This window comes from Sciurus carolinensis, chromosome 7, assembly GCF_902686445.1.
Source record: "Sciurus carolinensis chromosome 7, mSciCar1.2, whole genome shotgun sequence".
NCBI lineage: Eukaryota > Metazoa > Chordata > Mammalia > Rodentia > Sciuridae > Sciurus > Sciurus carolinensis.
This window is the reverse complement of record NC_062219.1, coordinates 137,770,877-137,797,001: the sequence shown is the minus strand read 5'-3', so window position 1 is coordinate 137,797,001 and position 26,125 is coordinate 137,770,877. Positions and strand designations below refer to the sequence as shown.

At 41.8% G+C, this 26,125-nt stretch overlaps 1 protein-coding gene across 2 annotated transcripts in view; it reads left to right on the top strand.

Annotated features, from left to right (window-relative positions):
- The first annotated feature begins 1,459 nt into the window (after positions 1-1,459).
- F13a1 (coagulation factor XIII A chain) overlaps positions 1,460-26,125 on the top strand; it is a 176,579-nt gene continuing 151,913 nt past the window's right edge. The window contains exons 1-3 of one of the 2 annotated variants that reach the window (XM_047559683.1): positions 1,460-1,536; positions 3,557-3,704; positions 16,351-16,539. In XM_047559683.1, the coding sequence (XP_047415639.1) occupies positions 3,575-3,704; positions 16,351-16,539 (319 nt within the window). In that variant the 5' untranslated portion in view covers positions 1,460-1,536; positions 3,557-3,574. The other variant, XM_047559684.1, reaches the window with a different exon arrangement.

Sequence of the window (26,125 nt, the reverse complement as noted above, 5' to 3'; positions counted from 1 at the left end):
TATGCAGTTTTAGGGGAATGATCAGTTAGTATGAGGGCAGTTTGTTTTATAGTGAGGACACTCCTCATATTTTCTCTTTTTCTGACCATGTCAGTGTTTCCTTCTGCTTTTCAGCCACATCAAGACAAAGCACAAGGTACTCACCAGAAGATGAGAAGATGCAAGTGTCATGTTCCTGGACTTTTAGAACATAAGCAGAATGAACCTCTTTTCTTTACAAATTATCCCATCTCTGGTATTTTGTTATAGTGACAAACTAGACTAAAGCTGTTTCAGATAGAAGCCAGATGGAAGAAGCTTAGTGATAGAGAGGAGAAAAGAAAATGATTAATAAATAGTTAGGGGATCATGGGTTGAGCAAAGACTTTTAAAAAATATTGAAGAGACTTGAATTAAAATCATGTCAATGCTGATGGGAAGCAGCTGTGAGAGAGCAGAAGCTTGAAGATAGAGGAGGAAGAATGCATAAGAAGCACAGTCACGTCCCTGAGAAGAAGGTGAAGTGGAACAAAGAGAAGGGGACACACAGCACTTACTTTGGACAAACAAGGGTTGAGGAGGGACCTTTCCCAGTTTAGCAACAGGAAGAAAGAAAAAAGGAGGAAACATTAGATAACTGTTCAAGTAAGTTCATAGATTTGGTAGCAAAACAGAGGAGCATTTCTAACCAAAGACATCTATATTTTCTTTTCCTATGACAGGTTCAGATATTTGAGGAGAGCAAAGAAGACAGAACTAGCCACAACTGAAATCTCTGAAACAAACACATCAAAATTTTAGGGGGCAAATTTTCCTTTCTTTCTAATTTTTTAAGATATATCAATATGGTTTTCAGAGAGAAAACAAAGTGTCATTTTCTAATTTGTGTGGCACTCAAGGTATTTACTCATCTTTCCCCGGGCTGGGCAGTGCTGTCCTGCAGGAAGTCTTGTGGTTAGGCGGTGGCTGCGGCTCCCTGGATGATTCAAGAATGCAGTTTTATTTGTACAAGAGGGACACATTGCTCTTGCTTTATGCATGGTGACAGTTGCCTGTGTGACCCGCCTGTGAGAGGGCAGACCCTCCCTCCTGCCAGGCCACAGCAGCCACCCTGGCACTGCAAAAGCATTCCTTTGTGAAAGACCCTTCCAGCCCTTCTGACCAAAGAGGAGGGGAGGGGACTGCCTGTCCCTCTGGCAGCCAAGGGAGGAGGGGGGAGGCAGAACCGGGGATGGGGATGGGAGGAGATGCAAGAAAGGGAAACCTGGAGCAAGAGGGGTGCGTGGGGCCAGGTATCTGCGAGAAGGGGCGCACGCCTGATGAACCCCGCAGGATCACAGAAGTAAATGGAAAGTCCTCGAAACTCCTTTGCTAGCTCCAGCTGTCAAGAAGGGGGAGGAGAAAACCCCGTGGGACGGGGGAGGAGGGTGGGAGCTGTTAGGAAGTTATTTAAGAGCCAACTTTCTGGTCCCTTTCCTCCGTCCTTTTGAGGAAGTCTCAAAGAGGCACAGAGCGAGCCGACGCCAGGGCGCTTCCCTGGGGAGCGAGCGCACGCAGGTAAGCTGCAGCCCTGAGCCCGGACCCTGCCGCCGCGGCGACCACCCCCTGCGCCTGGGTCTCCCGCGCGCTCCTGGGGCGGCTGCTCCTGCTCCAGAGAGGACAGAGGCAGCCCGACTCGTCCAATCCCAGCTCTTCGCCCCTCGCTTCGCAAGACTCAGCTCTAGAGAGCAGGACATCTCTTAGGTACTCCACGAAGCTCCCTTGCCAAGGCCCACCAATGGGAGTGGGGAGTTGGGTGTTCCCCCAAAGGACAGGCACCTTTCCTCAGGGAAACCAAGTATGGAGAGGGAACACAAAAAGCCAGGGCCAGGTAGGAAAGTCTACTTGACTGCAGAGGAGCAGGTTCTTCCCACCCCAACTCCTGCACATCACCTTCCCCGCCTCTATGCAGGGGTTGAACTTGAACCACATGGTTTCCCCAGACCCACCCAGAATGACCTTGGGGTACCTCAGTTCTCTGCTTATTTATTTATTTAGAACCATGGATTGAACACAGGGGTACTTAGCCTCTGAGTCACATTCCCCGCCCATTTTATTTTATTTTATTTTATTTTATTTTATTGAGACAGGCTCTCACTAAGTTGCTTAGGGCCTCACTAAGTTGCCAAGACTGTCTTGGAACTTGCAATCCTTCTGCCTCAGCCTCCCCAGCTGCTGGTATTAGAGGCCTGTGCCACTGCGCCTGACAAGTTCTCTGCTTTAACTGCTCTCTCTCCTGACAGTCCGCTGCACTGCTGCACACTGTTGTCCCCCAAAGGTGCCCCCAGAGCGGTCCTGCCCTTGCCTTTGCTGTTCTTCACAGGGGACTGCTTTTTCCTGCACTCTCTCCATCATCAAACCTGTTTCCCTCTCCCCACTCCTTCCCTCCCCCCAGCCCAGCAGACTGTGTGTCAGTCTGTTTATAGACATTTATGGATACCTATTTGGACCTCATCCTTCCAAGCACTCCTGTCTTCTTCCAAGACCAAATACCGTGGCAATGGTTCTGGGGTCCTCAGCCTCCTGACTGTATTGCTCCACGGTTCCCAAACTGTCTAATCTAATTGACTCTACCATGGCAACTCCTCATCTCTTGAGGGTGTGCCTGGTTTTTGAAAACAGCCAAGTTGCCAGGTGTTATGACTGGGTGATCCAGGTGATCCAGGTTCAGAAACAAAGTCCCCTTCATTTGGTCAGTTGGTCAACAAGTGCTTATTGGTCACTGAGCTAAGGTGTGTGGTGTTTAGGCTGGCTGTTGGCCCACAGACTCCAAGGGAAGGGGAAGCAGGCCTGGAGCAAGGTCGATGTTAGCGCCACTGACCAAGCCTCAGAGAACAGGCTATCTATAGCTCTACTCCCCATTACGGTGGGCCTCCCTCTAACCTCCCATCTCCTCGTCCACCCACATGTGGTCTTGTTTCCAAAGCACTTCCACCTACCCTCACACCCAGCTTATTTAGGACTCCTGTCCAGCTCCTCCCTAACCCCACCATACTGCAAGCTCCCAGGGCAGAAATTCTGGTCTTCTCTCTGACATGTCTATCCCAAGTACCTAGGACACAGCCTGGCTCACAGTAGGCTCTCAATCAATATTGATTGAATTAAACTGCAAGTGGGAATGCTTTGGAGGAAAACACTTACCTGGAAACAGTTGTATGAATTTATTCTTATAAATATACATAAGGTGGGCATAGGTACATGTTTTTTACAAAGGTGTCGGCTTCTGGGTTCCTGGGGAAAGGAAAACCCTTCTTTCTAAAATGTTTAAAATGTTTCACATCCTCCAATCAACCCCGTTTCTCCTGCTTTCCATATGTTTTGACAAACATGAAATCTCCCCCGAGATCCTTGGGGACTATGCTCCATCATTAGGCTAATCCTTGCTGCCACTTCTGAGTTTTTATTTATGCGAAACTCAAAATGTGTTGCTCAAGTGCTATCACACACAGACACGTCTGTTTCTCTATTTTGGAATCCTTGTGTCAAATGGAACTCATTTCACATTCCTCTTTCTGTGGTCTCCCCCTCTTCTCCCAAGGACCTTGCAAAGCTGAGAATGTCAGACACTTCCAGAACCACCTTTGGGGGCAGGAGAGCAATCCCACCCAACAACTCCAATGCAGCAGAAGATGACCTCCCCACAGAGGAGCTGCGGGGCCTGGTGCCCCGGGGCGTCAACCTACAAGGTAGGAACAAGCCATTGCACCCAGCAGAGCTGAGACTGGCCCCACTCCCCTGTGGGTGCTAGGTGAGCATCCTCTGTCTCAGCTGAGCTCCACCAAAGGAGCCTCCCTGCGGGTATCTGCAAGAAGGGACTCCGGAATCCTCTTCTGAGTGGGAAAAGCACCAGAGACCCAGCTCCTCTGCCCAGTTTGCCACTTAATGACCTTGTAACCTCAGGGAAGTCTCTTTGTCTTTCTACTTTCCAACTATTTCCTCTGCAAAACAAAAGTGCTGAATTCATGGCGGTCCCTTCCAGTCACACTGTTCTATGCTTTTGAGAATACTCACTGGAAGATTCCACTTCCAAAATATTGTCTCTGTGTTTGATCGTCTGGCTTGTGCCTCCTTCTATCTCCCTCCTCCCTTCCCCATCTATTGCTGTGAATTTCAGAGCTGGCGAGAGGTGCCAGAGTCTGACAGTAATAGAGATGGAAGCCCTCTATTTGTCTCTAGAGCAGGCAAGGCAAACTGTTTCCCCTGCCTCTTGCCTCCTCCTAATCCCATGGGACCTGCTCTGGGTATAGCAGCCACCGGCTGACCTCCTCTCAGCCCTGTCAGCTGTGACGGGCCCAGGTTCCAATGCTTGCTGGGCGATGCAGGCGCCATTCCCTGGGGCCACTGCAGGGACGTTCAGACTCATGTCCCTGAATGGCATCTAGCTGGAGGCACTTTTTGCAGTAGCATTTATGCACCCAAATCCAATTTTTCTCTTTAGGGCTCTCTGTGCTGCATCTCATTGGTGGATAAACACCCTCTTGCTGGGGTCGGTGAGCACAGTCACTCTGTGGCTGTATGTGTGAAAATCCAGGTGGCTGCAGAGCTTCTGGTAGCAGAGAAAAAGGATAGTGTTGGTCACTTACAAATCTAGCAAGTGAGCAAACTGTTCAGACCTTGCAGACAAGTTGGATTCTGGCACTGTCATGTTTAGACACTTTGCTATCCAACTGTGTAAACAGGAAGGTATTCAGCAGGTACCCTCCAAGTTTGGGTCAGGGACACACAAAGTACAAGGACATCTTCAAATGAACACAAAAGACAGTTGGTGGGATGGGGCAAGATAAATTCATTTGGAACTAACTCTCCCAGTTAGGGCCACACTCTAAATCCTCACCATTAGAGCCACAGAACCAAGGTGGAAAAGGACATGTTAATCAATTTATCTCAACTCCCGTGACGTAGGTTGTTTGGAAGCAGATCCAAAGCAAGCAGTGAACATCAGTTCGCTCCTTCACTGCCCAGAGCAGAAGTCTTTTTTCTTTTTAAGAACTGAAATAAAATTGGAAAGCAGACATCGAACTATCAAGGAGGTCACCTTGGAGTATTCAGTTTTCTAGCAAAACGGGGTCCCCAGCACTAGAAGAAGTGGCAGTAGGAACAGAAAGAGCAAGGGGTGCCACCATCCTTACCAAGATTGGTGAAGAGAAATGTGATCCTTCCATAGATAGTGCAGGGGAGCAAAGATCCCAGTGGTGCAGGAGGCACAGAACCCAGATTCCAGCTCCAGAACCCAGGGCAAGTCTTCTTGTGCCATGGTCTCAGTTTACCCATCAGCAAAATGGAAGCAATACCCACTTTACAGGTTGTCCTGAGGATCAGACAGATAGTGCCTGTAGTTGGTCCAACCTACAGCACATAACCAATACATGTTTATTGATTTGGAACATGGAAATGATCATACCCCTACAAGATCAGAAGATCACAGATCAAGTATGCAGTGAATACTTGATCCTACAGGGAATATACAAAACTTTGTAAATATGAAATCTGAACAAAATGTTGCCAATAAGGCACCAAAACTGTCTGATAACCTGGTTCAGGTTATCAATTTTTTAAAAACCTGGCATAATTGTCTTTGTTTGTTTGTGTTGGGAGGTAGGGGTTGCAGATAGCTTGACACATTATTTTGAAACAAAAATATTTACTTGGCAATATTTACTTGGCAGTTGTGTGTCCACAACCCAGGCGACACCCTGGGAGAGTCATAGAGATCTTGACAGAAGGACATGAGAGTCAGTGACTGTAAATGATCTGAGTGGATGAACACAGTCACTTGCATATCGAATGACCCATCATCCTTAGCATCATTGTCATCTTATTTTTAATGACAGGTTCTAGACTTCAAAAACAGGCATTCATTTAATATTTTTTCACACAGGTAAACTAAGCACTGCATGCTATTAAGAACTTGCAGCTGATTCCTCTGAGCGTAGGAATCATGGCTTCCGAGTCCCAAATGAGTAGTACAAGGAGGTGCTTTATCACATATAATATATATTATATTTCTGTAAAGCCTTCCTGTTCTCAGAGTTTAATGCTAGGAAGGCAAAATCAACCATTTGTTGTTTTGTTTGATGCCACCTTACTGCAGTTCACTCGGTGGCCACTAGTGGCCTCCAAGAGCACTGTTCACTCCCAAGTTGTCTGGCTCTAGAACACAAAAGTCCTGAGCCAAACACTGCTATTATTACATCCTTCTCCTTCTTACCCTTCCCCTTCCCCTTATTTCCTTCCTCTTCCTTCCCCCTTCTCCTCCTTCTTCCTCTTCTTCTTCTTCCTCTCCTTCCTCTTCCTCTTCCCTCCTCCTCCTCTTCCTCCCCCTCTTCCTCCTCCTCCTCCTCCTTCTTTTACTGATGGCTCTTCCCTTTTGCAAGCTGCTCTTGAGGAATTGATCAAGAAGTTCAGAGAGGCAAAAAGAGGAAAATGTCAACTTTTTCCTTTTGTTGAATCCTGTAGCGATATATCCCTATCATTGCTGCATATGGTGTATGTAATATACATGGATGTGTACAATACCGTTCAGTCATGGCTGTGAATATTTGGTTAGAAATTATTTTAGTAGAGTGGCAGCAACAATACTGAGGCAAGAGGATCACTTGATACCAGGAGTTCAAGGTTGACCTGGGCAATGTAGCACTCTCCTACCTCTAAACAAGGGGGAGTATTTTAGTAAAGTAAAATCTATATCAAAATATTTGAACTCACAAAAGCTTCCTCCAACACACATCATAATATCTAAGAAAAACTGAAATATTTGAAGTGAAGATGGGATGTCAGAGGTAGGACTAGCCAGTCAGTGGTAGTGTCTGACATGACGTCCTCAAATGGTATCAGGGATCGTTTTTCTTGTTGTTGTTTGGTGCTGGGGATTGAACCTCAGGGTGCTTTATCACATAATATATATTATATTTCTGTAAAACCTTCCTGTTCTCAAAGTTTGTGTGGCTGGAAATGTTATGTTCCAGGACACCTTATATTCTTGGGCTGGTTTGACTCTGTGCCATTAGCAATAGGTGATGACTTGCAGCAGGAATTAGAATATTTATTTGGTAAGTCTAATGCATTGAAATCAAATTTGAAAGCCAAAGTGGTTCTGTGAAAAATGTAAGTAGGTCTGGTAATTTCCAGTTCAATGGACTTTTGGCTTCTCTGAGAATCTTCTCCTTCCCATCACTCGGTCAGAACCAAATCAACCAACTACCCAGCTAACAGTCAGTCTCTGTGGGGTGGGAGTAAACTCTCTGGATTCAAGGTTATTGAAGGAATAAGAGAAGCATTTAATGTGCGATTTAGAAAAGAGTACCAGGTCAGCCTTTCACTCAGTACTGGTTGCCACATATGTGTCAGGAGCAGTTCCAGCCTCCCTCCAGGGACACAAAGTGACTAAGTCAGTTGCTAACCTCCAGCAGCTCTCAGTCTCACAAATGAAATACACAAGAAAAGAGCATCGCCTTTCAGGGTAATAACTAGTATAAGTGAGATTTATGAAAATTGCTGTGAAATAATCAAAAGGGGTGTGGTGTGTGTGTGTGTGTGTGTGTGTGTGTGTGTGTGTGTGAAAGAGTGGTAAGGAAGGCTTCCTGATGACAGGATACTGAACGTGGACTTAGAAGACGAATTGGAATGTTCCAGACAAGTGCATGGAAGGGCATCTTCAGCCGAGGGAACAGCATATGCCAAGAAGTGAGGGGTGATTGGAGGAGAATAGAGAAGAGCCATAGAAGAGGTGGCAAGGATCACACTAAAATAGGTGTTGAAGACCTTGCCTTTCATCATGCAGATAATGGGACCCTTGCAAAAGTTTCCAAATAGCAGAATTACATTTTATAAAAATAATTGTAGTGGTTAGGACAAAATAGATAGAGATACTCCAGACTACAGGAGAGGGATTCTATCCCCCAGAGAATGTGTGAGTCCCATTTCTCCTGGTCTATCTCCTTCTAGGAAGTTGAGCATGTCTTCAACATTTTAGGATACAGGGCATCTTAATATCAACTATTTTAAATATTAGTTGCTGAAGAAAATGTCTGAAGTCAATCTAAATAGGATAGTTTAAAATTTCACATATCCCAAAGAAATGCAAGAGGCCTTTTTCCTATTGTTCTCTTCACCACAAAGAGACCTACTTCTTCATGAATAGCATTTATGCCTATAGGTTAGTAACAACATTACCAAAGATTGCATAGAGAATTCAGTTCACCAGGGAATTCCTAGAATATGAACCTAAACATTTTACTTATTTCAAGATTCCATCTGTGACAGGTACAATCATTCTCAGAAGAATATTTTTACAACCTAGGGAGAATATAATCCATTTTTTTCATTTTAGAGAAAGAGTAGGAGGACAGAGAGGCAACTAGTTCCTGAGGAGAGATTTTTTTTTTTTCCTTCAACAGTCCGTTTTCTGATGTGTTTGGAATTAGGCTAAATTGTGTTAGGTAGACTTTTTTGAAAGCTGTCACTTGGAGAGAGCAAGCTGCCAAGTTTCCAGCAGTAATATCTTTTGGACTTAGCAATGAGCTGCTCTATTTTGTCAGGAACTGGGCTTGGACAGGGAGATGCAAAATCATTTCCTGTTTGTGGGGAATGGAGCCTGAAGGACAAGAAGGCTCTTTCCATCTAAGTAACATCTAGTTAAGACAAAAAACACAGCAAAAATCAATATGCCCTTAACAAATGTTTGCTGAATACCCACGACCCGGGAAGGGGCACTCGTTGACAAAACAGACCATTGAATGCACTGTGATATTTTTATATCTATGTTCGTGTTTTATGACACCCATCTGCAGAGTTCTTGTTATTATTGGAATATGAAAAGAACCAAATGCTGTTCTTGTCTTGATCGATGGGTGGCTATTCATGAGCAATGAAAGAGATGTTCTCTAATCAGTGATATTGGGGTCCTCACCTCTTTCTTTTGGTGGGACCTTTAAAAAGTGGGGCCTAGTAGGAGATCTTTAGGTCATTGGGAGCACCACCCTCAGAAGCCATTAAGGTAGTTCTTGTGGGGCCCCTGAGTCAGTTCTCAGGGAAGGCGGTTGTTGTAAAAGCTTGAGCCTGACCTCTGAATCACTCTCTGGCTTCCTTTCCTGTCTGGTGCTGTGATCTCTCCCTCTTCCACTCACTCCTGCCATTTTGAAGCCATGTGCCATGAGGCGATGCAGCCACGGGGCCCTCACCGCTACCAGCACCATGGTTTGGACTTTTAGCCTCCCAAACTGTACACTTCATATTCTGTTTATTTGTTTATAAACACTTCTTTTGTTTGTAAGCACACTGCTTTAAGTATTTATAGTAATGAAAAACTAACACAACTAATAGATCCATTGACCTACTAGTACATTCCATTGAAGTGAGGATTAGTCAGCCATTTCATCACTGTAACTAAAAGACCTAACCAGCACAATTGTAAAGGAGGAAAGGTTTATTTAGGGGCTCACAGTTTTAGAGGTCTTAGTCCATAGAAGGCTACCTCCATTCTTTGGAGTCAAGATGAGGCTGAACATCATGGTGACAGAGTGTAGTGAAGGGAAGCAACTTACATGGTGATCAGGAAGCAGAGAAAGACTCCACTCTCCAGTGAAAGGAGGGAAGGGGTACAGGAGTAGGAAGGATAGTAGAATGAATCGGACATTATGACCTTATATACATATATGATTACATGACCAGTGTGATTCCGTAACATGCACAACCAGAAGAATGAGAAGTTATATTCCATTTATGTATGATGTGTCAAAATGCATTCCACTGTCATGTATAACTAATTAAAAAATATATATATATATCCCATAGCCACATCCTCCAATGAACCACTTCCTCCAGCCACACCCGCTCCGGTTACCATTCAGTTAACCCTATCTGGGGGGATTAATTCACTAATTAAGTTAAGGTTATACCCCAATCACTTCTCCTGCAGACCTTCGTGCTTTGTCTCACATGTGAGCTTTTGGAAGCCACCATATCTAAACCATAATACCTCTCTACAGTATACACCATGCTGTGACCCTTCTGTATATCCTATACATTTGACCGCAGATTAGAACATGATTTCTTTAAACCTTGACCTCTCAGTGTAGCTTTTAGTCTTCCATATCTGAGTCAAATATTTAAAAAAAATTTTTTTTTTTCGTACTGAGGATTGAACTCAGGGACATTCAACTACTGAGCCATATCCCCAGCCCTATCTTTTGTATTTTATTTAGAGGAAGGTCTCAGCGAGTTGCTTAGTTGCTTAGTGCTTCGCCTTTGCTGAGGCTAGCTTTGAACTTGTTTGCGATCCTCCTGTCTCAGCCTCCCAGCAGCTGGCATTATAGGCCTGCGGTGCCACGGTGCCCGGCCAAGTTTATTTTTAAGTCTTTTTTTTCAAGTTTCAATTTTTAAATGCCTTGTTGGAATTGTAGTGCAATAGAAAATGAAAAGATCACTTAGAAAATAAATTTTGGAAAACTCCATTCCTAGGCAAGAACATAACAATACAGACTATATTATTTTTTAAACAAATTCTAAATGTTTTCCCTATGAAAAACACTGGAACCACATAGATTTTCTTTCAGCTTAGGCTTTCTGTACTCAGATGAATTCATCACCATTCTGTTTTGCTTACCCTTTGTCATAAGCAGTTTGAAGACTGCTTATTCCAATGTGTTACAAAACTTCTCATCTTGGAGGCCTGAGTTACAAAGTCTCCCATCACTATCTCCAACCATATACGTGGGTAGCCCTGAATCTTGGAAATTTTGAGGATGAAATTGTCTGATAAATGAAATGTGATGGATACACCTATGGTAAGTGGAAAAATCCATTTTAAAGTAAACAATCTGTTCTAAGCTCCAAATTTTCAGGTTCAATATAGGCTTTCGTGAAAAGGGGCATATTTGTTGTGGACTTTTTGCACATTGCCCCAGGCATGCTGACTATTAGACTGAGACATGGTCCAGTCTTCAATGAGTTTACAGCCCCATGGTGACGCCATTTTTATAAAGGCCATACACAGTTGTTAATGGTAATCTGTGCATTTTTTGAAAATTCCAGAGGAATGTATTCTAAGAATGGAAAGGAGAAAAGGCTTTTATCCACCAGCAGAAATTCAGGAAAGGAAAACAAGCAAGTGTGTCTGCTCAGAAGACAGGGAATGAAAAAGGTCATGTGTTCAGGAAGGCTGAAAGGAAGGTTCTAGAAAGCTTCCCAGTGTGCATTCTTTACTGGAGTGACTTTCCTTGCTCAGATTCCAGCCTTTCACCACTCCTCTGAGATACCTGCCTTCTTAACTCATTGACTCTGAGAATCAGCCCAAAAGCCCAGGGCTATTATTATTATTTATTGTTATCAGTTGTTGAGCATTTGCTAAACTCAGAGATTAATCCCCATACCAACTCTATTTTGCTGATGAGGAAACTGAGACCCAGCAAGTTTATATGACTTGTCTGAAGTCATAAAGATAGTAAGTGTCAGAGCTAGAATTTGAGCCCAGACATTCTGACTTCAAATCACAGGTTCCTATCCACTGTTGCTATTCTAACTCTCATAATAATAACCATAATAATAACAGCTATGACAGTAATATGAAGCATTTATTGAGAATTTACTAAGTAGCATTCACTCCAGGAGGTAGGTTCTTCACTCTTATATTAAAGTAAGAAAATAGTAGCTGAGAGAGAGTAAGTAACTTCCCTGAGGTTGTATAGTTGGTAAGTAGCAAAGCATCTCCCAAAGCATATTCTGCACAGGACTCATCTTCAAACAAGATTGTCCCTGGTCATTTGAGTGTGGAAACCACTGCACCTGCAGAGCTCTGCAGTGCATGTCAGCATATTAAAGTCTCCCATCACTGCTGTAGTAGAGTCCTGATTAACTTTGGTTAGGCCAGCATTTTCCAAATCAGTGTAAGCAGGGAAACTTAGCCTTCCAATACCAGCCCATATCCCACAGAACTAGCACATCACTATACAAGAATAGATTGACTTTAACTAGACTCACCAGCCATGAACCATGTTCACTAGCCTGGGGAATAAAACCGAAAAGCCAGGTTTTCTTTTGCAATGAGAACTAGGCTGATGAGCACTAGATACTAAAGAAATAATTGAATCTTCCTCTTCAACTTTATTTTTTCCTATTGGCAGAGCTGCTTGGGAAGTCAAGGCATAACGGTAATATGCTCATTTTCAGGGACATGTTGTGATGCGGGGAGGGGAGGAACCAAGGAGGCAAATCCCTGTTGTGCTCCAGGGCCAGTGCATTCATGGCCTGCAGGCAGACTGAACTGCCCACCCCGCTAGCTGGCCTTCCAGCCTCCAGCACTGACACCATCTAAACCCTTTTCCACTGTCACCAGAAGCAATTTAAATTTATATTTGTAAATATAATCATGTTTGCAAAGTCCAAACCGCTTGACATGGTCTACAAGCCTTGCGGGGCAGGGAGGTCCTGTGTGCTGTTCCACGTGGCTCCACCCACTACACCCCACCAACCAATCATCTCTCAGGTTCTTGAGTAGCCATGCCTCCAGCTTCAAACATCCTCTTTTCTCTGCTTGAAGTGTTGTTTTCCGTCTTCCTTTCCATGTGGATTGTCTACTCCTCTTTTGGCCTCTGTTTCCATCTTATTTCCTCCAGAAAAGTTCCTTAAATCCCCTAGTCTGGTTAGGGCCTCCTACCAAATAACCCCACCCACTACCTTATCCATCCTTTAAAGGCATACTTATCCCACCGCATCATAATCATTGGCTCACTTTTTAGTATCTACCGCTGGGTGTTCTTAGCTTGTAGTTATTAAGCAGTTGGCTTGTCAATATTCATATCCATGACTTGGATGACATCGTAAAATAGCACATTACAGAAATCCTGGAGTGCAGAAAGATAGAATATTAAATGTATTGAATGCACAGTTAGGGTCTAAAATCACTTTAAGATCGTAGAGCAATGAACCAATTCAAGAAAAAGGGATTTACTATGAACATACATAAGCTTAAACTGAGCTTAAAAGAAGAAAACAATTGCATAAACAAATATGGCCCAAAGCAGCATGAATTAGTGATTTGTAGGGATCTGTATTGACATTTAACTCACTATTCAGGGAAATGACATTAGAAAGTATTGTTAAGGGTCTTGCTTCACCAGATCCTTAATATAGACCTACAGTAAGGTAAGGGTGATCAAGACGCTAATGATATGTTGAGCTGAATTAATATAAATACACTTTCTATTTGATACTGAGGATTGAACCCAGGGGCACTTAACTACTGAATCATATCCCCAACCATTTTTATTTTTTATTTTGAGTCAGGGTCTTCCTAAGTTGCTTAGAATCTCACTAGGTTGCTGAGGCTGGCCTTGAACTTTCAATCCTCCTTCCTCAGGCTCCAAAGTTGCTGGAATTATAGGCATGCACCACCACACCCAGTGAAATACACTATTTATTTGAAAAGATGTAATGATCTTATTGTAGTTTATTGAGAAAACCACAGCCAGAGTAATGTGCTCAGTTCTAGGGAAAACACCTCCAGAGAGAAATTGACAAAGTGAAGTATATTCCACAATAGAGTGATAGGTACAAGTTCTGAAAATAATTTCTTAAAAAACAGCTGAAGAAACAGAGACTCAGAGGAAGCCTAAGAGCAATCTCTAAATACCTAAAGAGTGCCAGATGAAATGAATTGGGGACTTCCTCTCTATTTAACCCAAAGTCAGAACCAGGATCAACAATTAGAAAAATTACAGGGAAACAGATGTCCATTTATCTTAAAAGAATTTTTCAAATAATCACATTTGTTTAAAAATGAACTGTTCAGCCTGTGAGAGAGTTTACTATTCACTCAGAGACTGGGAGTTAAGTTCTAGGACTTCATGGAGATGGTTCATGCAGTACATAGTAGGTTGACCAGATGGCCCAGAAAGTGCCTCTGCAAGGCTGTGATATTCATAGACTTCTTCCATGGGTAATGATGAGTGAAGAATTGATTAAATCTATTTCTGAGGACTTATATTTTAAGGTATTAAAAAAGTATTAAAAAGCACTGTGCTAAAAAAAGAAGACTAGAGGAGTTGATTACTGAATTCATTTTCACCTGGGACATGGATATTTCTCCAGCTCCTTCTTTGACTGGTTTAACACCAGGACTGTGACCTTAATAAAGTCAGAAAACTTAGGAGAAAGGCAGCTTGGAAAAGAAAGGTCTAGAAAATTAAACATAACAGAAAGAAAGTGCCCTTTAGGGGACCATATACTGCAACAGGGTTCTGAGATGAGGCAAAAATAAAACTGCATTCTGCATTTTCCGTTTACTGTAATGCTGTAGTAAAGAGTAACCCGTGGAGCACCAGGCCATCTGAAGTGGCTCTGCCAGAGCTCATGTTCCACAAGCAACAGTTCACCTGTGAGCCCACCATGAGCCAGGCACAGTGCCAGACCCACTGTAGCCTATAGCACTGCGTCTTCATAGAAGTTCTCAGCTTTAATATCCTAATTTTAAAAATTACCTAAGTAATTTTGAGACTAGAGATGAAAATCCAGGTTTGGTTGATCTTTGAATTTATCAAAGGACTCCTCATCTTTAGAACGAGAGAGGATCTTGAAGAGTCTGCATTATCTTGGCTCATGGTTTCAGAGGTAACAGTCCATGGTGGGCCAATTCCTTCACCCTGGTACTAAAGTGAGGTAGAACATCATGGCAGAAGGGCATGACCAAGGAAAGGTGTTCAGTTTATGGCAGCCAGGAAGGAGAGAGAGAGGGGAGAGAGGAAGAGAGAGTGAGAGAGTTTGAGAAGCCACGGACATGCTATAGTCCTTACAACATGCCATGCTCCACCTACCTGTAGTTACCACCCATTAGTTCTTTCAGCTATCAGTGAATTAATTCATCAGATGGATTAATCCACTCATGATGTCAGAACCCTAATCATTTCCTATAAGCCCACCTCTGTACCTTGCTGCATTGGGGATCATGCTTTCAATACATGAGCTTTTCAGGGGACATTCCAAATTCAACCTCTAACAAACAGAGCCCAATTTCTTAGTTTTGCCTAAAAGAATGGGACCCAAGGGGACCAGAAATCCTGCACAACATTCCTAGACTTCTGTATAAAAGTAGTCTTTGGGTTACTACAGGGAGATGCCTTAGCATGTGTATAAGCTCAGAAACAGTGCTCTCAGAGAATAGCATGTTTACAGTCACAAGGGCAAATTGTGTAGCAGACAGGGTCAGGGAGAGAGAGGGAGGGCAGAAAGCCAGGGCAGCCCACCCAACCTTCTCTTCCTAGTGACCCCATGGAATGTCAAATGCACGTATGGAAGTCAGCCTCCAGAGTCAATCTTTTAAACTACAGTGTAAACAGGTAGTTAGCATTGCTTTCCCATTGAGTGATCCTTTGCAGAAGAGAATGGGAAAAGGGCAAGGGGGAAGCTGACCTCTATTCATGACTACAATGGGTCAGACTCTGCTAACTCCTTTCATGCATGTCATTTCATGTCATCTCATGTCACTTTCATAGATGTCAGCTCCTGTTTCCTATTGAAGCATAACATGTGTCTGAAATAAATATTGATGTCCTCATTTTATGATGAAGAAATGAGGTTAAGTAATGCATACAAAATTAGATGACTAGTAAGCATGTAACTGACATGTATACTAGTGATTTCAAAAGAGAGGAAAAACCTGGAAATTCTGACACCAAACAGACCAGGGTTTGACCTCCAGATGGGTCAGAAGGAAATGAGAGGCTGCTTTCTGCTGTAAATGGAAGCTATCATATTTAACATACAAGTGTTATTTTCCTTTCTCCAGACCTGTTCCCTCTCTTCCCTGCCTTTGAGGGACCAGGTCTACTTTTAGAATTACAGAAGGATGGGGCATTTGACCTTTCCTGTGGAAAGAGGAGAATTTTGGATTAATGGCCAACTTTGTCCTTAGAACGTCCCTTTGAGGCTTTGTCAGATTCAATTCCTCCCTTTTGAAAGATAGGAAAATTGAAGTGGCTGTGTCACATAGTGAGGCATAGTCATGATGGGAAGAGACTAACATAACACAAATCAGCATGAGACTGAGAATCTGAAGACTTGAACTCTGGCCCTCGCTTCTCTGTGTCTAGATCTATTAGCTAAGCATCTGTCTCTCCTGAAGTGAGTGTCCTGTGATCTGAAATGAGACCACGGATAGAAAAAGCTTTAACAAACCCTCTTCCAAAGCAAGACTGTCACAAGAGGCTGACTCTCAGATGGGCTCCACGCCCCTCCCGGGGCAGAGTTTCATTCAAAGGAACTGCTTTCCTTCTTGGGGAAAAATGTTGGTTTTTGAGATTGAATCGAAACCAAAGTGACTTAATGGTTTTCTGCTTGTAGATTACCTGAATGTCATGGACGTTCACCTGTTCAAGGAGAGATGGGACACCAACAAGATCGATCACCACACTGACAAGTATGACAACAACAAGTTGATTGTCCGCAGGGGTCAGCCTTTCTATGTCCAGATCGACTTCAATCGTCCCTACGACCCCAGGAGGGATTTATTCAGGGTGGAATATGTCATTGGTGAGTACCATGTGCAAGACCTAGTCATGAGAACGTGACTGAATTGCAGAGAGAGGTGGACACAGAGACAATTGCATGATTTCTTAGCATCGTATTTAACAATGGTTGATACTGAGATCACATCTAGCCCCTGGATCTCCCTCAGTTCTAAGACAGGTCCACATTATGCCAAACATCAACAATTTGGGCCTACACTAGTAGAAAACTAGCATAAATAAAAGTAGATTCAATTGGCATAAAATGTTAATTAGCAAAACTATTTTTCTCCAAACAAATGGGTTTTGACATCGGATAGTCATGATGTTTTATTTATTGCCATGTTGGGTCTCGCGTGCTAAAAATATTTGACCATCTTAACACATGTTGCCCACATATGCATTTCCCAAGGTGTGTTCCGAGCTCATCTAGTCTCATGGGATGGTCCGTGAAAACTGGATTGTCCAATAAAGTTCATGAAAACACTCTGGGCTCCAATCTCCTCTTGAAGATTGACAGTGCTCATTAGCATCAAAGGTTCTGGGAAGTAACGTTTAACTTTGTTTGGTCCAGTGACTTTCAAATTAATTTGATCATGGCGTCCTTTTATTAAGTTATACCTATTAACATTTAACAGATTTTGGTAAACATTTCTCTAGGAATTTGCAAAACAGGGAAACGTGCACAGAAAAGTAAGGGTGGTTTAACAGAAGGAAATCTGTCCCAATAATCCTATACACGAATTAAAGAACAAAATTTGGCAATCAATAGTGCTTGAAAGACACATGGTAAAATTCAGCAGGCATTTTTACAAAGAGCTTAAGAAAAGCAAAAGTAGAAGGAAGTTCTTCAATTAAAATGAAGATTATTTACCCCAAACAAAACTTAAGTGGAAAAAAGTCAACAATTTAATTAATTTGACAAATTAGAAAAGCCTCTCAGTATCCTTTTTGTCTTATTGTTTTAAAGAATCTAGAAAATGAAAAATACAGAAGTATCTGTTATAAACACTGAAAAATAAGAGAAAAAAACTGCATATTTCGCTAATATTATGATTGTGTATGTGGAAAACCCAAAAAAAAATCGAAGGGAAAAAGCACAGTATTTATAGGACTTGCTAAGTGACTAGTCAGAGGATAAATGCATAAAAATCATCAGCTTATGTCTTTGTAGGTACTAAGCACTTAGAAATAAAAATAAGAAAATGTATTTCATGCATAATAGTGACCAAAACTTTGAAAAATCAACTAAATTTTATAAAGCAAGACTCAAAACATATATATAGCACCTGTTAAATTTTAATGAAAGACATAAGAAATCAATGAAAAGGCAAACATGCTCTTGGATAGGAAGTTTCTGTATATATTTTTAAAACTCCCCGAAGATATCAGCCAAAGGGTATAACATTTCAGTTAGACAGGAGAACAAGTTTCATGATCTGTTGCACAGAATGGTGGACTAGTTAATAATAATGTATTTTATATTTCAAAACTGCTAAAAGAGTAGACTTTAAATGCTCACACCCTAAATGATAAGTATGGAAGGTGATGGATATGTTGAATAACTTCATTTAGTAATTGAAAGATGTATACAGGCATTGTAATATCACATTGTACTTCATATATATAATTATTATTATTTATCAATATGTAAAAGTCTTTCAGTTAGAATCCCAAAGGAGTTTTAAGGGCTTTCTGTTTTTTAATTTCTTTTGGACTTCAACAAGACAGTCTTAAAGTTTATTTGAAAGAAATATTACCTAACAAAACCCAACAAACTACCCAAAGAAATAATAAGCAATCGAGTATCTTCTATCAGGAGCAGCTATTAGGACATACTATAAAAATATTTGGAGGTGAACACTAGAGAATCCACAATTGTATTTCAGTGTTTAAGAGAAGTTACGGTGGTTAGAAATTTCATGGAGTAAGAAGTATATGTGAAGGGTTTATTTGTTTTCTGGTTTTTTTGTTTGTTTGTTTTTAATAAAAGAAACCAGAACAACAGGTTCTCCAACTGGAAGAAATGAAAAAATGATTCTCATACCATACGCAGTAATAAATTTCAGATGGCATAAATATAAGCGTAAAACAAAAAACCTTACAAGAAAATTTGTGAGAAAGTTGAGCAAATTAAACTAAGCTGAAAGAAGTTTAGAAAACAAAAATTGCAAAAATACATCAAAATATCACAAATGGCCATATAAATGACAAATATAAATTTATGACCAAAAATATTCCAAATGAAGTAAATAGAGGATAGACTTGAAAAATCATTCAAAGCACAGATCACAGATAAAGGGTTAACTTAAGACAGTAAACAAAGCAAGCTCTTACAAATTGACAATGTGAAGATAAGCAACAGAGAAATATACAAAGAATGTGAATAAGCAATAAATGAAAGAGGAAACCCAAGTAGCCTATAATCATGGGAAAACACACTCAAATTTCTCTGGTAGACTGGAGAAGCAAATATCTCTCAGACTGGCAAGAATTTGGGAAAATGTTAATATCTTTTGCTGATATGCATGCAGAGAAAAACATGCATTGCTGACACAAGTGTGCAATTTCATAGTATTTTCATAAAGCAATTAAGCAATGTCTCCTAATAGTAAAAATACATATGACCTTTGACCTAGCAATTCCAATCTTAAGCATCAATACCTAAGGTACTTAAAATTTAGCTTATAAAGGTAGGTATTACCAACTATAGCATTGTTTATAGTGACAAAATTTAGCATTTCAATAGTGGAGTGGTTGAATATATTGGGATAAGTTCACATAATGGATAGCTATTTTTAAAAAGAACAATTAAACTGATGCTAGTGACTTCAAGAAAGGTAATGAGTTAGAAAAACGTATAGAGGAGTCTGCAAATTATTTTCTATGATTTTAACTGTGCAAGAGTCACCCATAATATGTGCAGGATACATTCCAAGGGTCTCAGTGGACACCTGAAACCACAGAGAGAACTGAAACCTATAGGTATTGTGATTTTTTGCTACACATATACTAATAATAAAGTCTTATTTATAAATTATGCACAATAAGAGATAACATAATTATAATGCAGCAATAATTATAGAAGAGTATAATAATAAAGGTTACACGAATATGGTCTTTCTCTCCCACCCTCTCAAAATGTCTCACTCTGCTGTGTTCACCTCCTGTGATGATGTGAGATGATACAAAGTCCCCGCGATGAGAGGGTTTGAGGTGAATGATGGTGTAGGCCTTGTTTCCTGGCATTAGGCCACTGCAGTAGGTTTGCTGGAACCGGATCACCATGACACCGTGACAGGCATGTGATCACTGAGATGACTACTAGTGACCAAGGGCCAGGTAATGTGGCCCTTGGGTTTTTGCTGGACAAAGAGATGATTCCCTTCCTGGGTGGGAAGGAGAAGAAAGACATGGGATTCATCCCACTATGCAGAATGGTACATGATTATGAATTACTTATGACATTTATAAATTGTTTATTTCTAAAATTTTTTATTTAAACTGAGGTTGACTACAGGTGGTTCAAACTGTATCAAATGAAACTGCAGATGAGGGGGGACGACTGTATTGAGCATAGATCTATCTGTCCACTGTTGTGAGTATAAAAGAGAACCAGAGAGACCCACTCAGGTGCTGACTGGGCTTCTTGTGGGAGTGCATCCAAAATAAGGGGAAAAGAAGCAAAGAGGCATAGGAACTAAGCAAGAAAAAGAGGAAAGACGCAAACGTGAGATTACATGCGTGAAAATTATTGATGTATATGAGAATATATATGAATACAAGTGGTATATATATGTATATATATATGTATGTATATATATATGTAGAAATTAAACTAAAAAAACACTTCCTTAGGAAAAATAATCTGACCTCCAACTACTTGAGAAACACAGTTTGTGCTTTCTTGCATTTACAAGTGCAAATTGGTGTATAAATATGGGAAACACAGTTGGCTGAAAACAGAAGAGAATTGGAAAGGAGAGAAAGTTCACAGATTAAACAACATCCATGTGGTGATTGGGGTCCTGCATAGAATTGTCTGTCGTGCTAATTGTGGGGCCAGAGGAGGGAGAGCTACATTATGATTCCTGAATGTTAAGTGAACTACAATAATCACAAATTCAATAGTATTTTGGGAGTAGACTATTATTGTTAATATGCATTTTAAATATTTTTACCATGGGTAGTTCCTGTGAGGAAAGAATCCACAGCTAATATTAACAGTATTTTAAAATCTGATGAAAATTTCTTTTTACTGCTCCCGCAGTTCATTACCCATCTCTTTTCTGTATACACATGGCCTACATGTGTCCTTATTTGAGCACAAGGACTAGACTTCATTAAAATGCCCTTGTCATGTTTATAATAGAATGGCCACTCTTGTATTCTATGTGTGTCAGTTGACACCCATTTGAAACTCTGCATGGTTTTGTCCTAACTCTAAGGGAATTTTTATCTCCGCCTTGATAGCCAAGCATTTAGGGCAGTAAGAAGGAGATAGGGATGTTTTGGCTTTGAGTTGGGCTTGTCTGAGGTCCGAGACCCTCTCCTGAAGACCATTCAGAAAATAATCCTAGAAGTGGAAATCTTAGGAAGACCATTGAGACCATCTTAGGTCGAGTTGCTAGGAAAGGAAGGATATTTGTGTGCAGAAAATTGCCTGGAGCAGCTCTCAGAATCCACATCTGTGAGGTGGGGGATCAGTGCTGGGCTAGGGAGGAGCTGAAGAAGAACAGGGCCACTTGGGCCTCATGGATGGATCAAGGTGAGCTTTGGAGCAGACTGGAGCTTCAGAGTTGATCCGCTTCAAGGCAGAAGCATGGGCCCTTTTGACCACAGCATGGAGGGGTGTCAAGAAGGGAGGCATTGTGACCTTAGCACAAGTGGCTCCCTGTGACTGAGGGAAGACCTCCAAGAGTACCTCTGTGAATGGGAGCCCTCCGCCAGCCAAGGGAGGAACAGGGAGAGGTCTGAGATGCTACCCAGCATCTCTACAGTGTGCATTTGAAGTCCCTGAAAAGACAAGTCATGATACAACTTTAATTACTTCAGCAAAAAGGGAGAAAAAACATGGCTAATCTTACTTCTAAGATGAAAACTTACATACTTTTTAAAAATTTTAAATTAGTTTTAATTCGTTATAGATGGCAGTAGAATGCACTATGATACATCATGCAAAAATGGAGTATCATTTCTCATTTTTCTGGTCTACGTGCTGTAGGACCCCACCGGTCGAGTATGGGCACACAGGGTGATGAGTCCGACTCATTCCGCGCCCTGCCTACCCCCACGCCCCCTCCCTCTCTTCCCTCCTCTCATACTTTTTTAAACCGACTTACATTTGAAACCCTTCTCAGAGCCTTTAACGCCTGCCTTCAGCGTTAATCTGTACTCCAGGACACATGGCCATCAAAGGCACTATTACATTAAAGGATTTTCTACTTCCAACATTATTGTAGACACAAGAGAAAGAAAAAGCAAAATTCCACATCGTGCTATTTGATGTATGAGAAACCAGGCACACTTTTAGAAGGCAGTTAAAGGACCAGAGGTGGAGGTCTGTCGTGACGCGTGTCCTTGCTGCGCAGGAAGTTACAGAACAGCCTCAGCTTCCCACCGTGATTAGACTGGGGGACAGGGCATTCTTGGGCACTCACCGGGGCTCAGAAGCCATTCTCCTAAAACGCCGCGCTTGTTTAAATGGGACTGAATAAAGCTCTGGAAATCGGATTTTTAAGTGTAATGCTGTACTGAGAACAGACAAGTATTGAATGTGAATTGGAAATTAAATTAAATGCAGAAGTTTGTATATCCGGATGGACCTCAGTGCTGGGAAATCCAGAACATGAAAAGACTACTTTAAAAAACAGAAAAGACATTACTTTTACTTTGTTTAAAAAAGAAATAATAAATAAATATATATATATTCATCATATATATACTTATATATAAATAAACGTGTTTTCATATATATATTCTTATATATAATGAATAGGCAATCTCTTCAACTATTTATTCTAGAGCGTTAAAAACAATTAGATATTTTCAATAAATATCACGGAAGCACTTTTAAAGAATGTAACTATTGCTCAAAGCTATTATATAAAACTACACTTAATTGCTAAATACTTGCACTTAATTGCTTCCACTTTGCATTGCTAATGTTTCATTGTTTCCCTGTGACTTCATATAAGGTCAGCCGGGATATGGTGTCTCCTTGTTGCTATCCTCAGAACCTAGGCCATGGGATTTATTCATAAGTGACTCCGCCTTCTAAGTTCCTTCCTTTCATCCTTCCTACTCTTCTTCCTTCCTTCCTTCTTTCCTTCCTTCCTTCCTTCCTTCCTTCCTTAATATTTAAGTAAATAAAATTTTAATATACAAGTATTTTTTGTGGTACCAGGAATTGATCCCAAGTAATTATTTTGTGTTAAGCAAGATGGCCCCAGATTTCTCCAGGACTGCTGGGTTCTCCAAGGAGAGACAGTGAGCAGGAGAGTTAGGGCATTCCCTCCACTAGGGCTTCATGAGTTCATTATTCATTAACTGCTGGCAGAGCACAGCTATCTCTGAGAGTTAGGTGGGAAGTGTTAATGAATTCGAGGAGGTGGGTGTGGCTGAAATATGTGCTTATAGCCTTTTCTCTCTTTCCCCCTCTGAGCCTGCAGCCCTGACAAATCATGAAAGGCTTGGAAAGAGTGTTAATTATAGGTTTGCTAACCTGTAGTTGGAGCTGTGAAAGCTTAGGAACAGCTTGTGGTGTTAATTTGCTGTTACTTTAACATGGACCCCCTACTTCTTTAATACCCAATTGTGGAAGAAAGCAGGAAAGAATTCTTTGCTGTTTCCTTACCAGCTTTCCCAAGGCCAGAGAGGTTGCTTGACCTAGTCAACCCTCCCAGGTAACCACAGGATCTGTGAGCACGCTTCTTTCTTCCTGGTGTCAATCACAGAGGCTGGAAGCTGTCAAAGTCAGGACTTCGGAGGTTCTCTTGACCTTTTCCTCAGTCCCCAGAGCTCCATGGTTCATATTTCTGGTTACAGCAGAAAGAAAAGGGGAAGGATGGCAACAGCAAGACCTGCCCCTCTTATCAGGAAAACAATAACCTTTCCAGAAGTTTCCAGGAAACCACACAAGGTTAATGTGCTACACTTATCTGTAAGGGAAGCTGTGAAAGTATTTCTTTTCCCCAGTCTCTTCCGAGGAGAGGGTCCAGGAAGAACGGATGATGGAAGGCCAGCAAGGCGTGCTGGAGATCCCATCCAGATTTGCCATTCTGTGGTACCAGTTGCAGCCTTCCTGAGCTAGGCGGCTCACAGTCCAGGCCTCACGTGCCCAAGCACTTCCAGGGCCAGGTCAACTGCACATACCCTGCATCGTTAACCCCATGGACCATCCAAATATGACCACCAATGCTTTGTTAATTTTACTTCATTCAATTCTTGAGCAGCATTTATCAAAAACAACAGCAGAGACAGACTTGAGTATTTTAAGGATGGGGAGGACATAAAGGATTCTCATTCAAGATAGCTTGTTCCTGTCCACTTTATGGACTGGGAATAAAACTTGAAAGAGAGATGCTCAGAGAAGGGAGGAGAACCAGGGCTGTGGTTGCAGGAATGGAGAACAGTGATGGGATTCGAGAAATAGTTAAGAGGCAAAAATCCATGGGACTTACAATTGTGTGAGAGGTGAGAGGGAAGAAAGCATCATGGTCAACTCCCAGGTGGGTGGCTTATTGGGGCTCTGATGACAGATGCTGGGACTTCCAAATGAGATAAAGAATGCAGGATATTTGGGAGAAAAAAGGTGAGTGTGGGAGGTGATAATGGTGATAGCGTCTCCCATTGATAATGTACAAAGGTGCCTCCCAGGCAAGGGTCTTTCTGGGTATTTGGGTGATGGTTATCATTTTTCAGATGAGATTAAAGTTGGAATGAATAAGTAACTTGCTCCAGGTCCTAACCTGCAAAGTTCTGGGACTGCTATTCAAACTCACCTTTGGGTAGGAGCCTCTCCGAAGCGCAATGCAGATGTTCTCCAAAGGAGCACTAGAGATTCTCGGAATGTGAGTCAACAGATGGGATTCTCTGAACCTGGTGCATTTGAGGCACTGAGGTTATTCCAGGTCAACATGTCCCATAGACATTATGAGGCTGAAGCGAAGGGAAGAAGTTTGTGTTGGGTAGATGGAAATTTAGAATGTATATATAGATGGACAAGCTCACTTGGAAATTAAGAAGGAAGTGAATTAAGACTCAAATTCTGGAGAAAAACCAACTTTTAAGGAGTTAATCCAGGAACTGGAATCCCTGAAGGGGACAAAGACTGTTATGGTTTGGAATCCCTGAAGGGGACAAAGACTGTTATGGTTTGGATATGAGGTGTCCCCCAAAAGCTCACATGGGAGACAATGCAGGAAGGTTCAGAGGAGAAATGATTGGGATGTAAAAGACTGAACCCAATCAGTGAATTAATCCCTGATGGGATTAATTGAAGTGACAGAGTGTGACTGGAGGAGGTGGGAATTGGGGCGTGGCTATGGGGTACAAATTTTATATGTGGAGAGTGGAGACTCTCTCTCTCCTCTTGATGATGTGAGAGGCTTCCTTCTGCCACACTCTTCCATGATGTTCAGCTCACCTCGAGTCCTGAGGAATGGAGCTGGCCTTCCATGGACAAAGACCTCTGAAACCGTGAGCCCTCAAATAAACCTGTCCTCATTGTGCTGGTCAGACCCTTTTCATCACAGCAGTGAAAAAACTGACAAAAACAAAGACCAAGCGATTAGATAAGCAGAAGGAAAACAGGGGAGTTCAGTGGCACTAAATCTAAATGAGTTGGGTAATTTAAAGAGGAAAGAGTGACCAGGTTTATCAAATATAACAAGATGCTGTGAGATAAGGACCTTCCATAGACCTCAGCAGTCGGGGGACTTGGGTTACTTGTAAGATGCTAAATTTTAATGGTCTGAAAGTAAATGAGATGTGGAGAAGTAGGTGTAGCAGATGTGGACTGATCTTTAAGGAAATTCGGAGGAAAAGAAAATACTTGGATGGTAGGTAGAGAATAATGCAGGTTAGAAGAGGGATATTCTGATTCTGGCAATTGTTTTAGGATTGCAAGGACTTGAATATATATGTAGGGATCCAGTCAAAAAAGAACCACGGAGAATCAGGAGAAACATTGGATAATTGAAGCAGAGTCCTGGAGGAGGTAGATGCATAAAGTGCTATGGCATGAGTGAGGGACACACCAGAAAAAAGAATCCCTTCCCTCCCAGGGTGTTGACAAGGGATGAGAATGTGAATGTTAGGTACAGAGATACAAAACAGCTTCATGCCTGTTGACCTCAAGTTATTTAAAGTTATAAGAGGTGAGCTGTTATTTCAGGAGCCAAGAGGGAGCAAAAAACCATTCTTAAATCTGTGCGTTAGTCTGTTTTCTGTTGCTATAACAAAGTACCTGAGGCTTGGCAATTTATGAAGAAAATAAGTTTCTTTAGCTCACTGTTGTAGGCTGTAAAAGTCCAAGATCAGTTAGTCCCATTGGTTCAGACTCCCAGTATGGAACTCATTGGCTACCTCACAACATGGCAGATGGCATC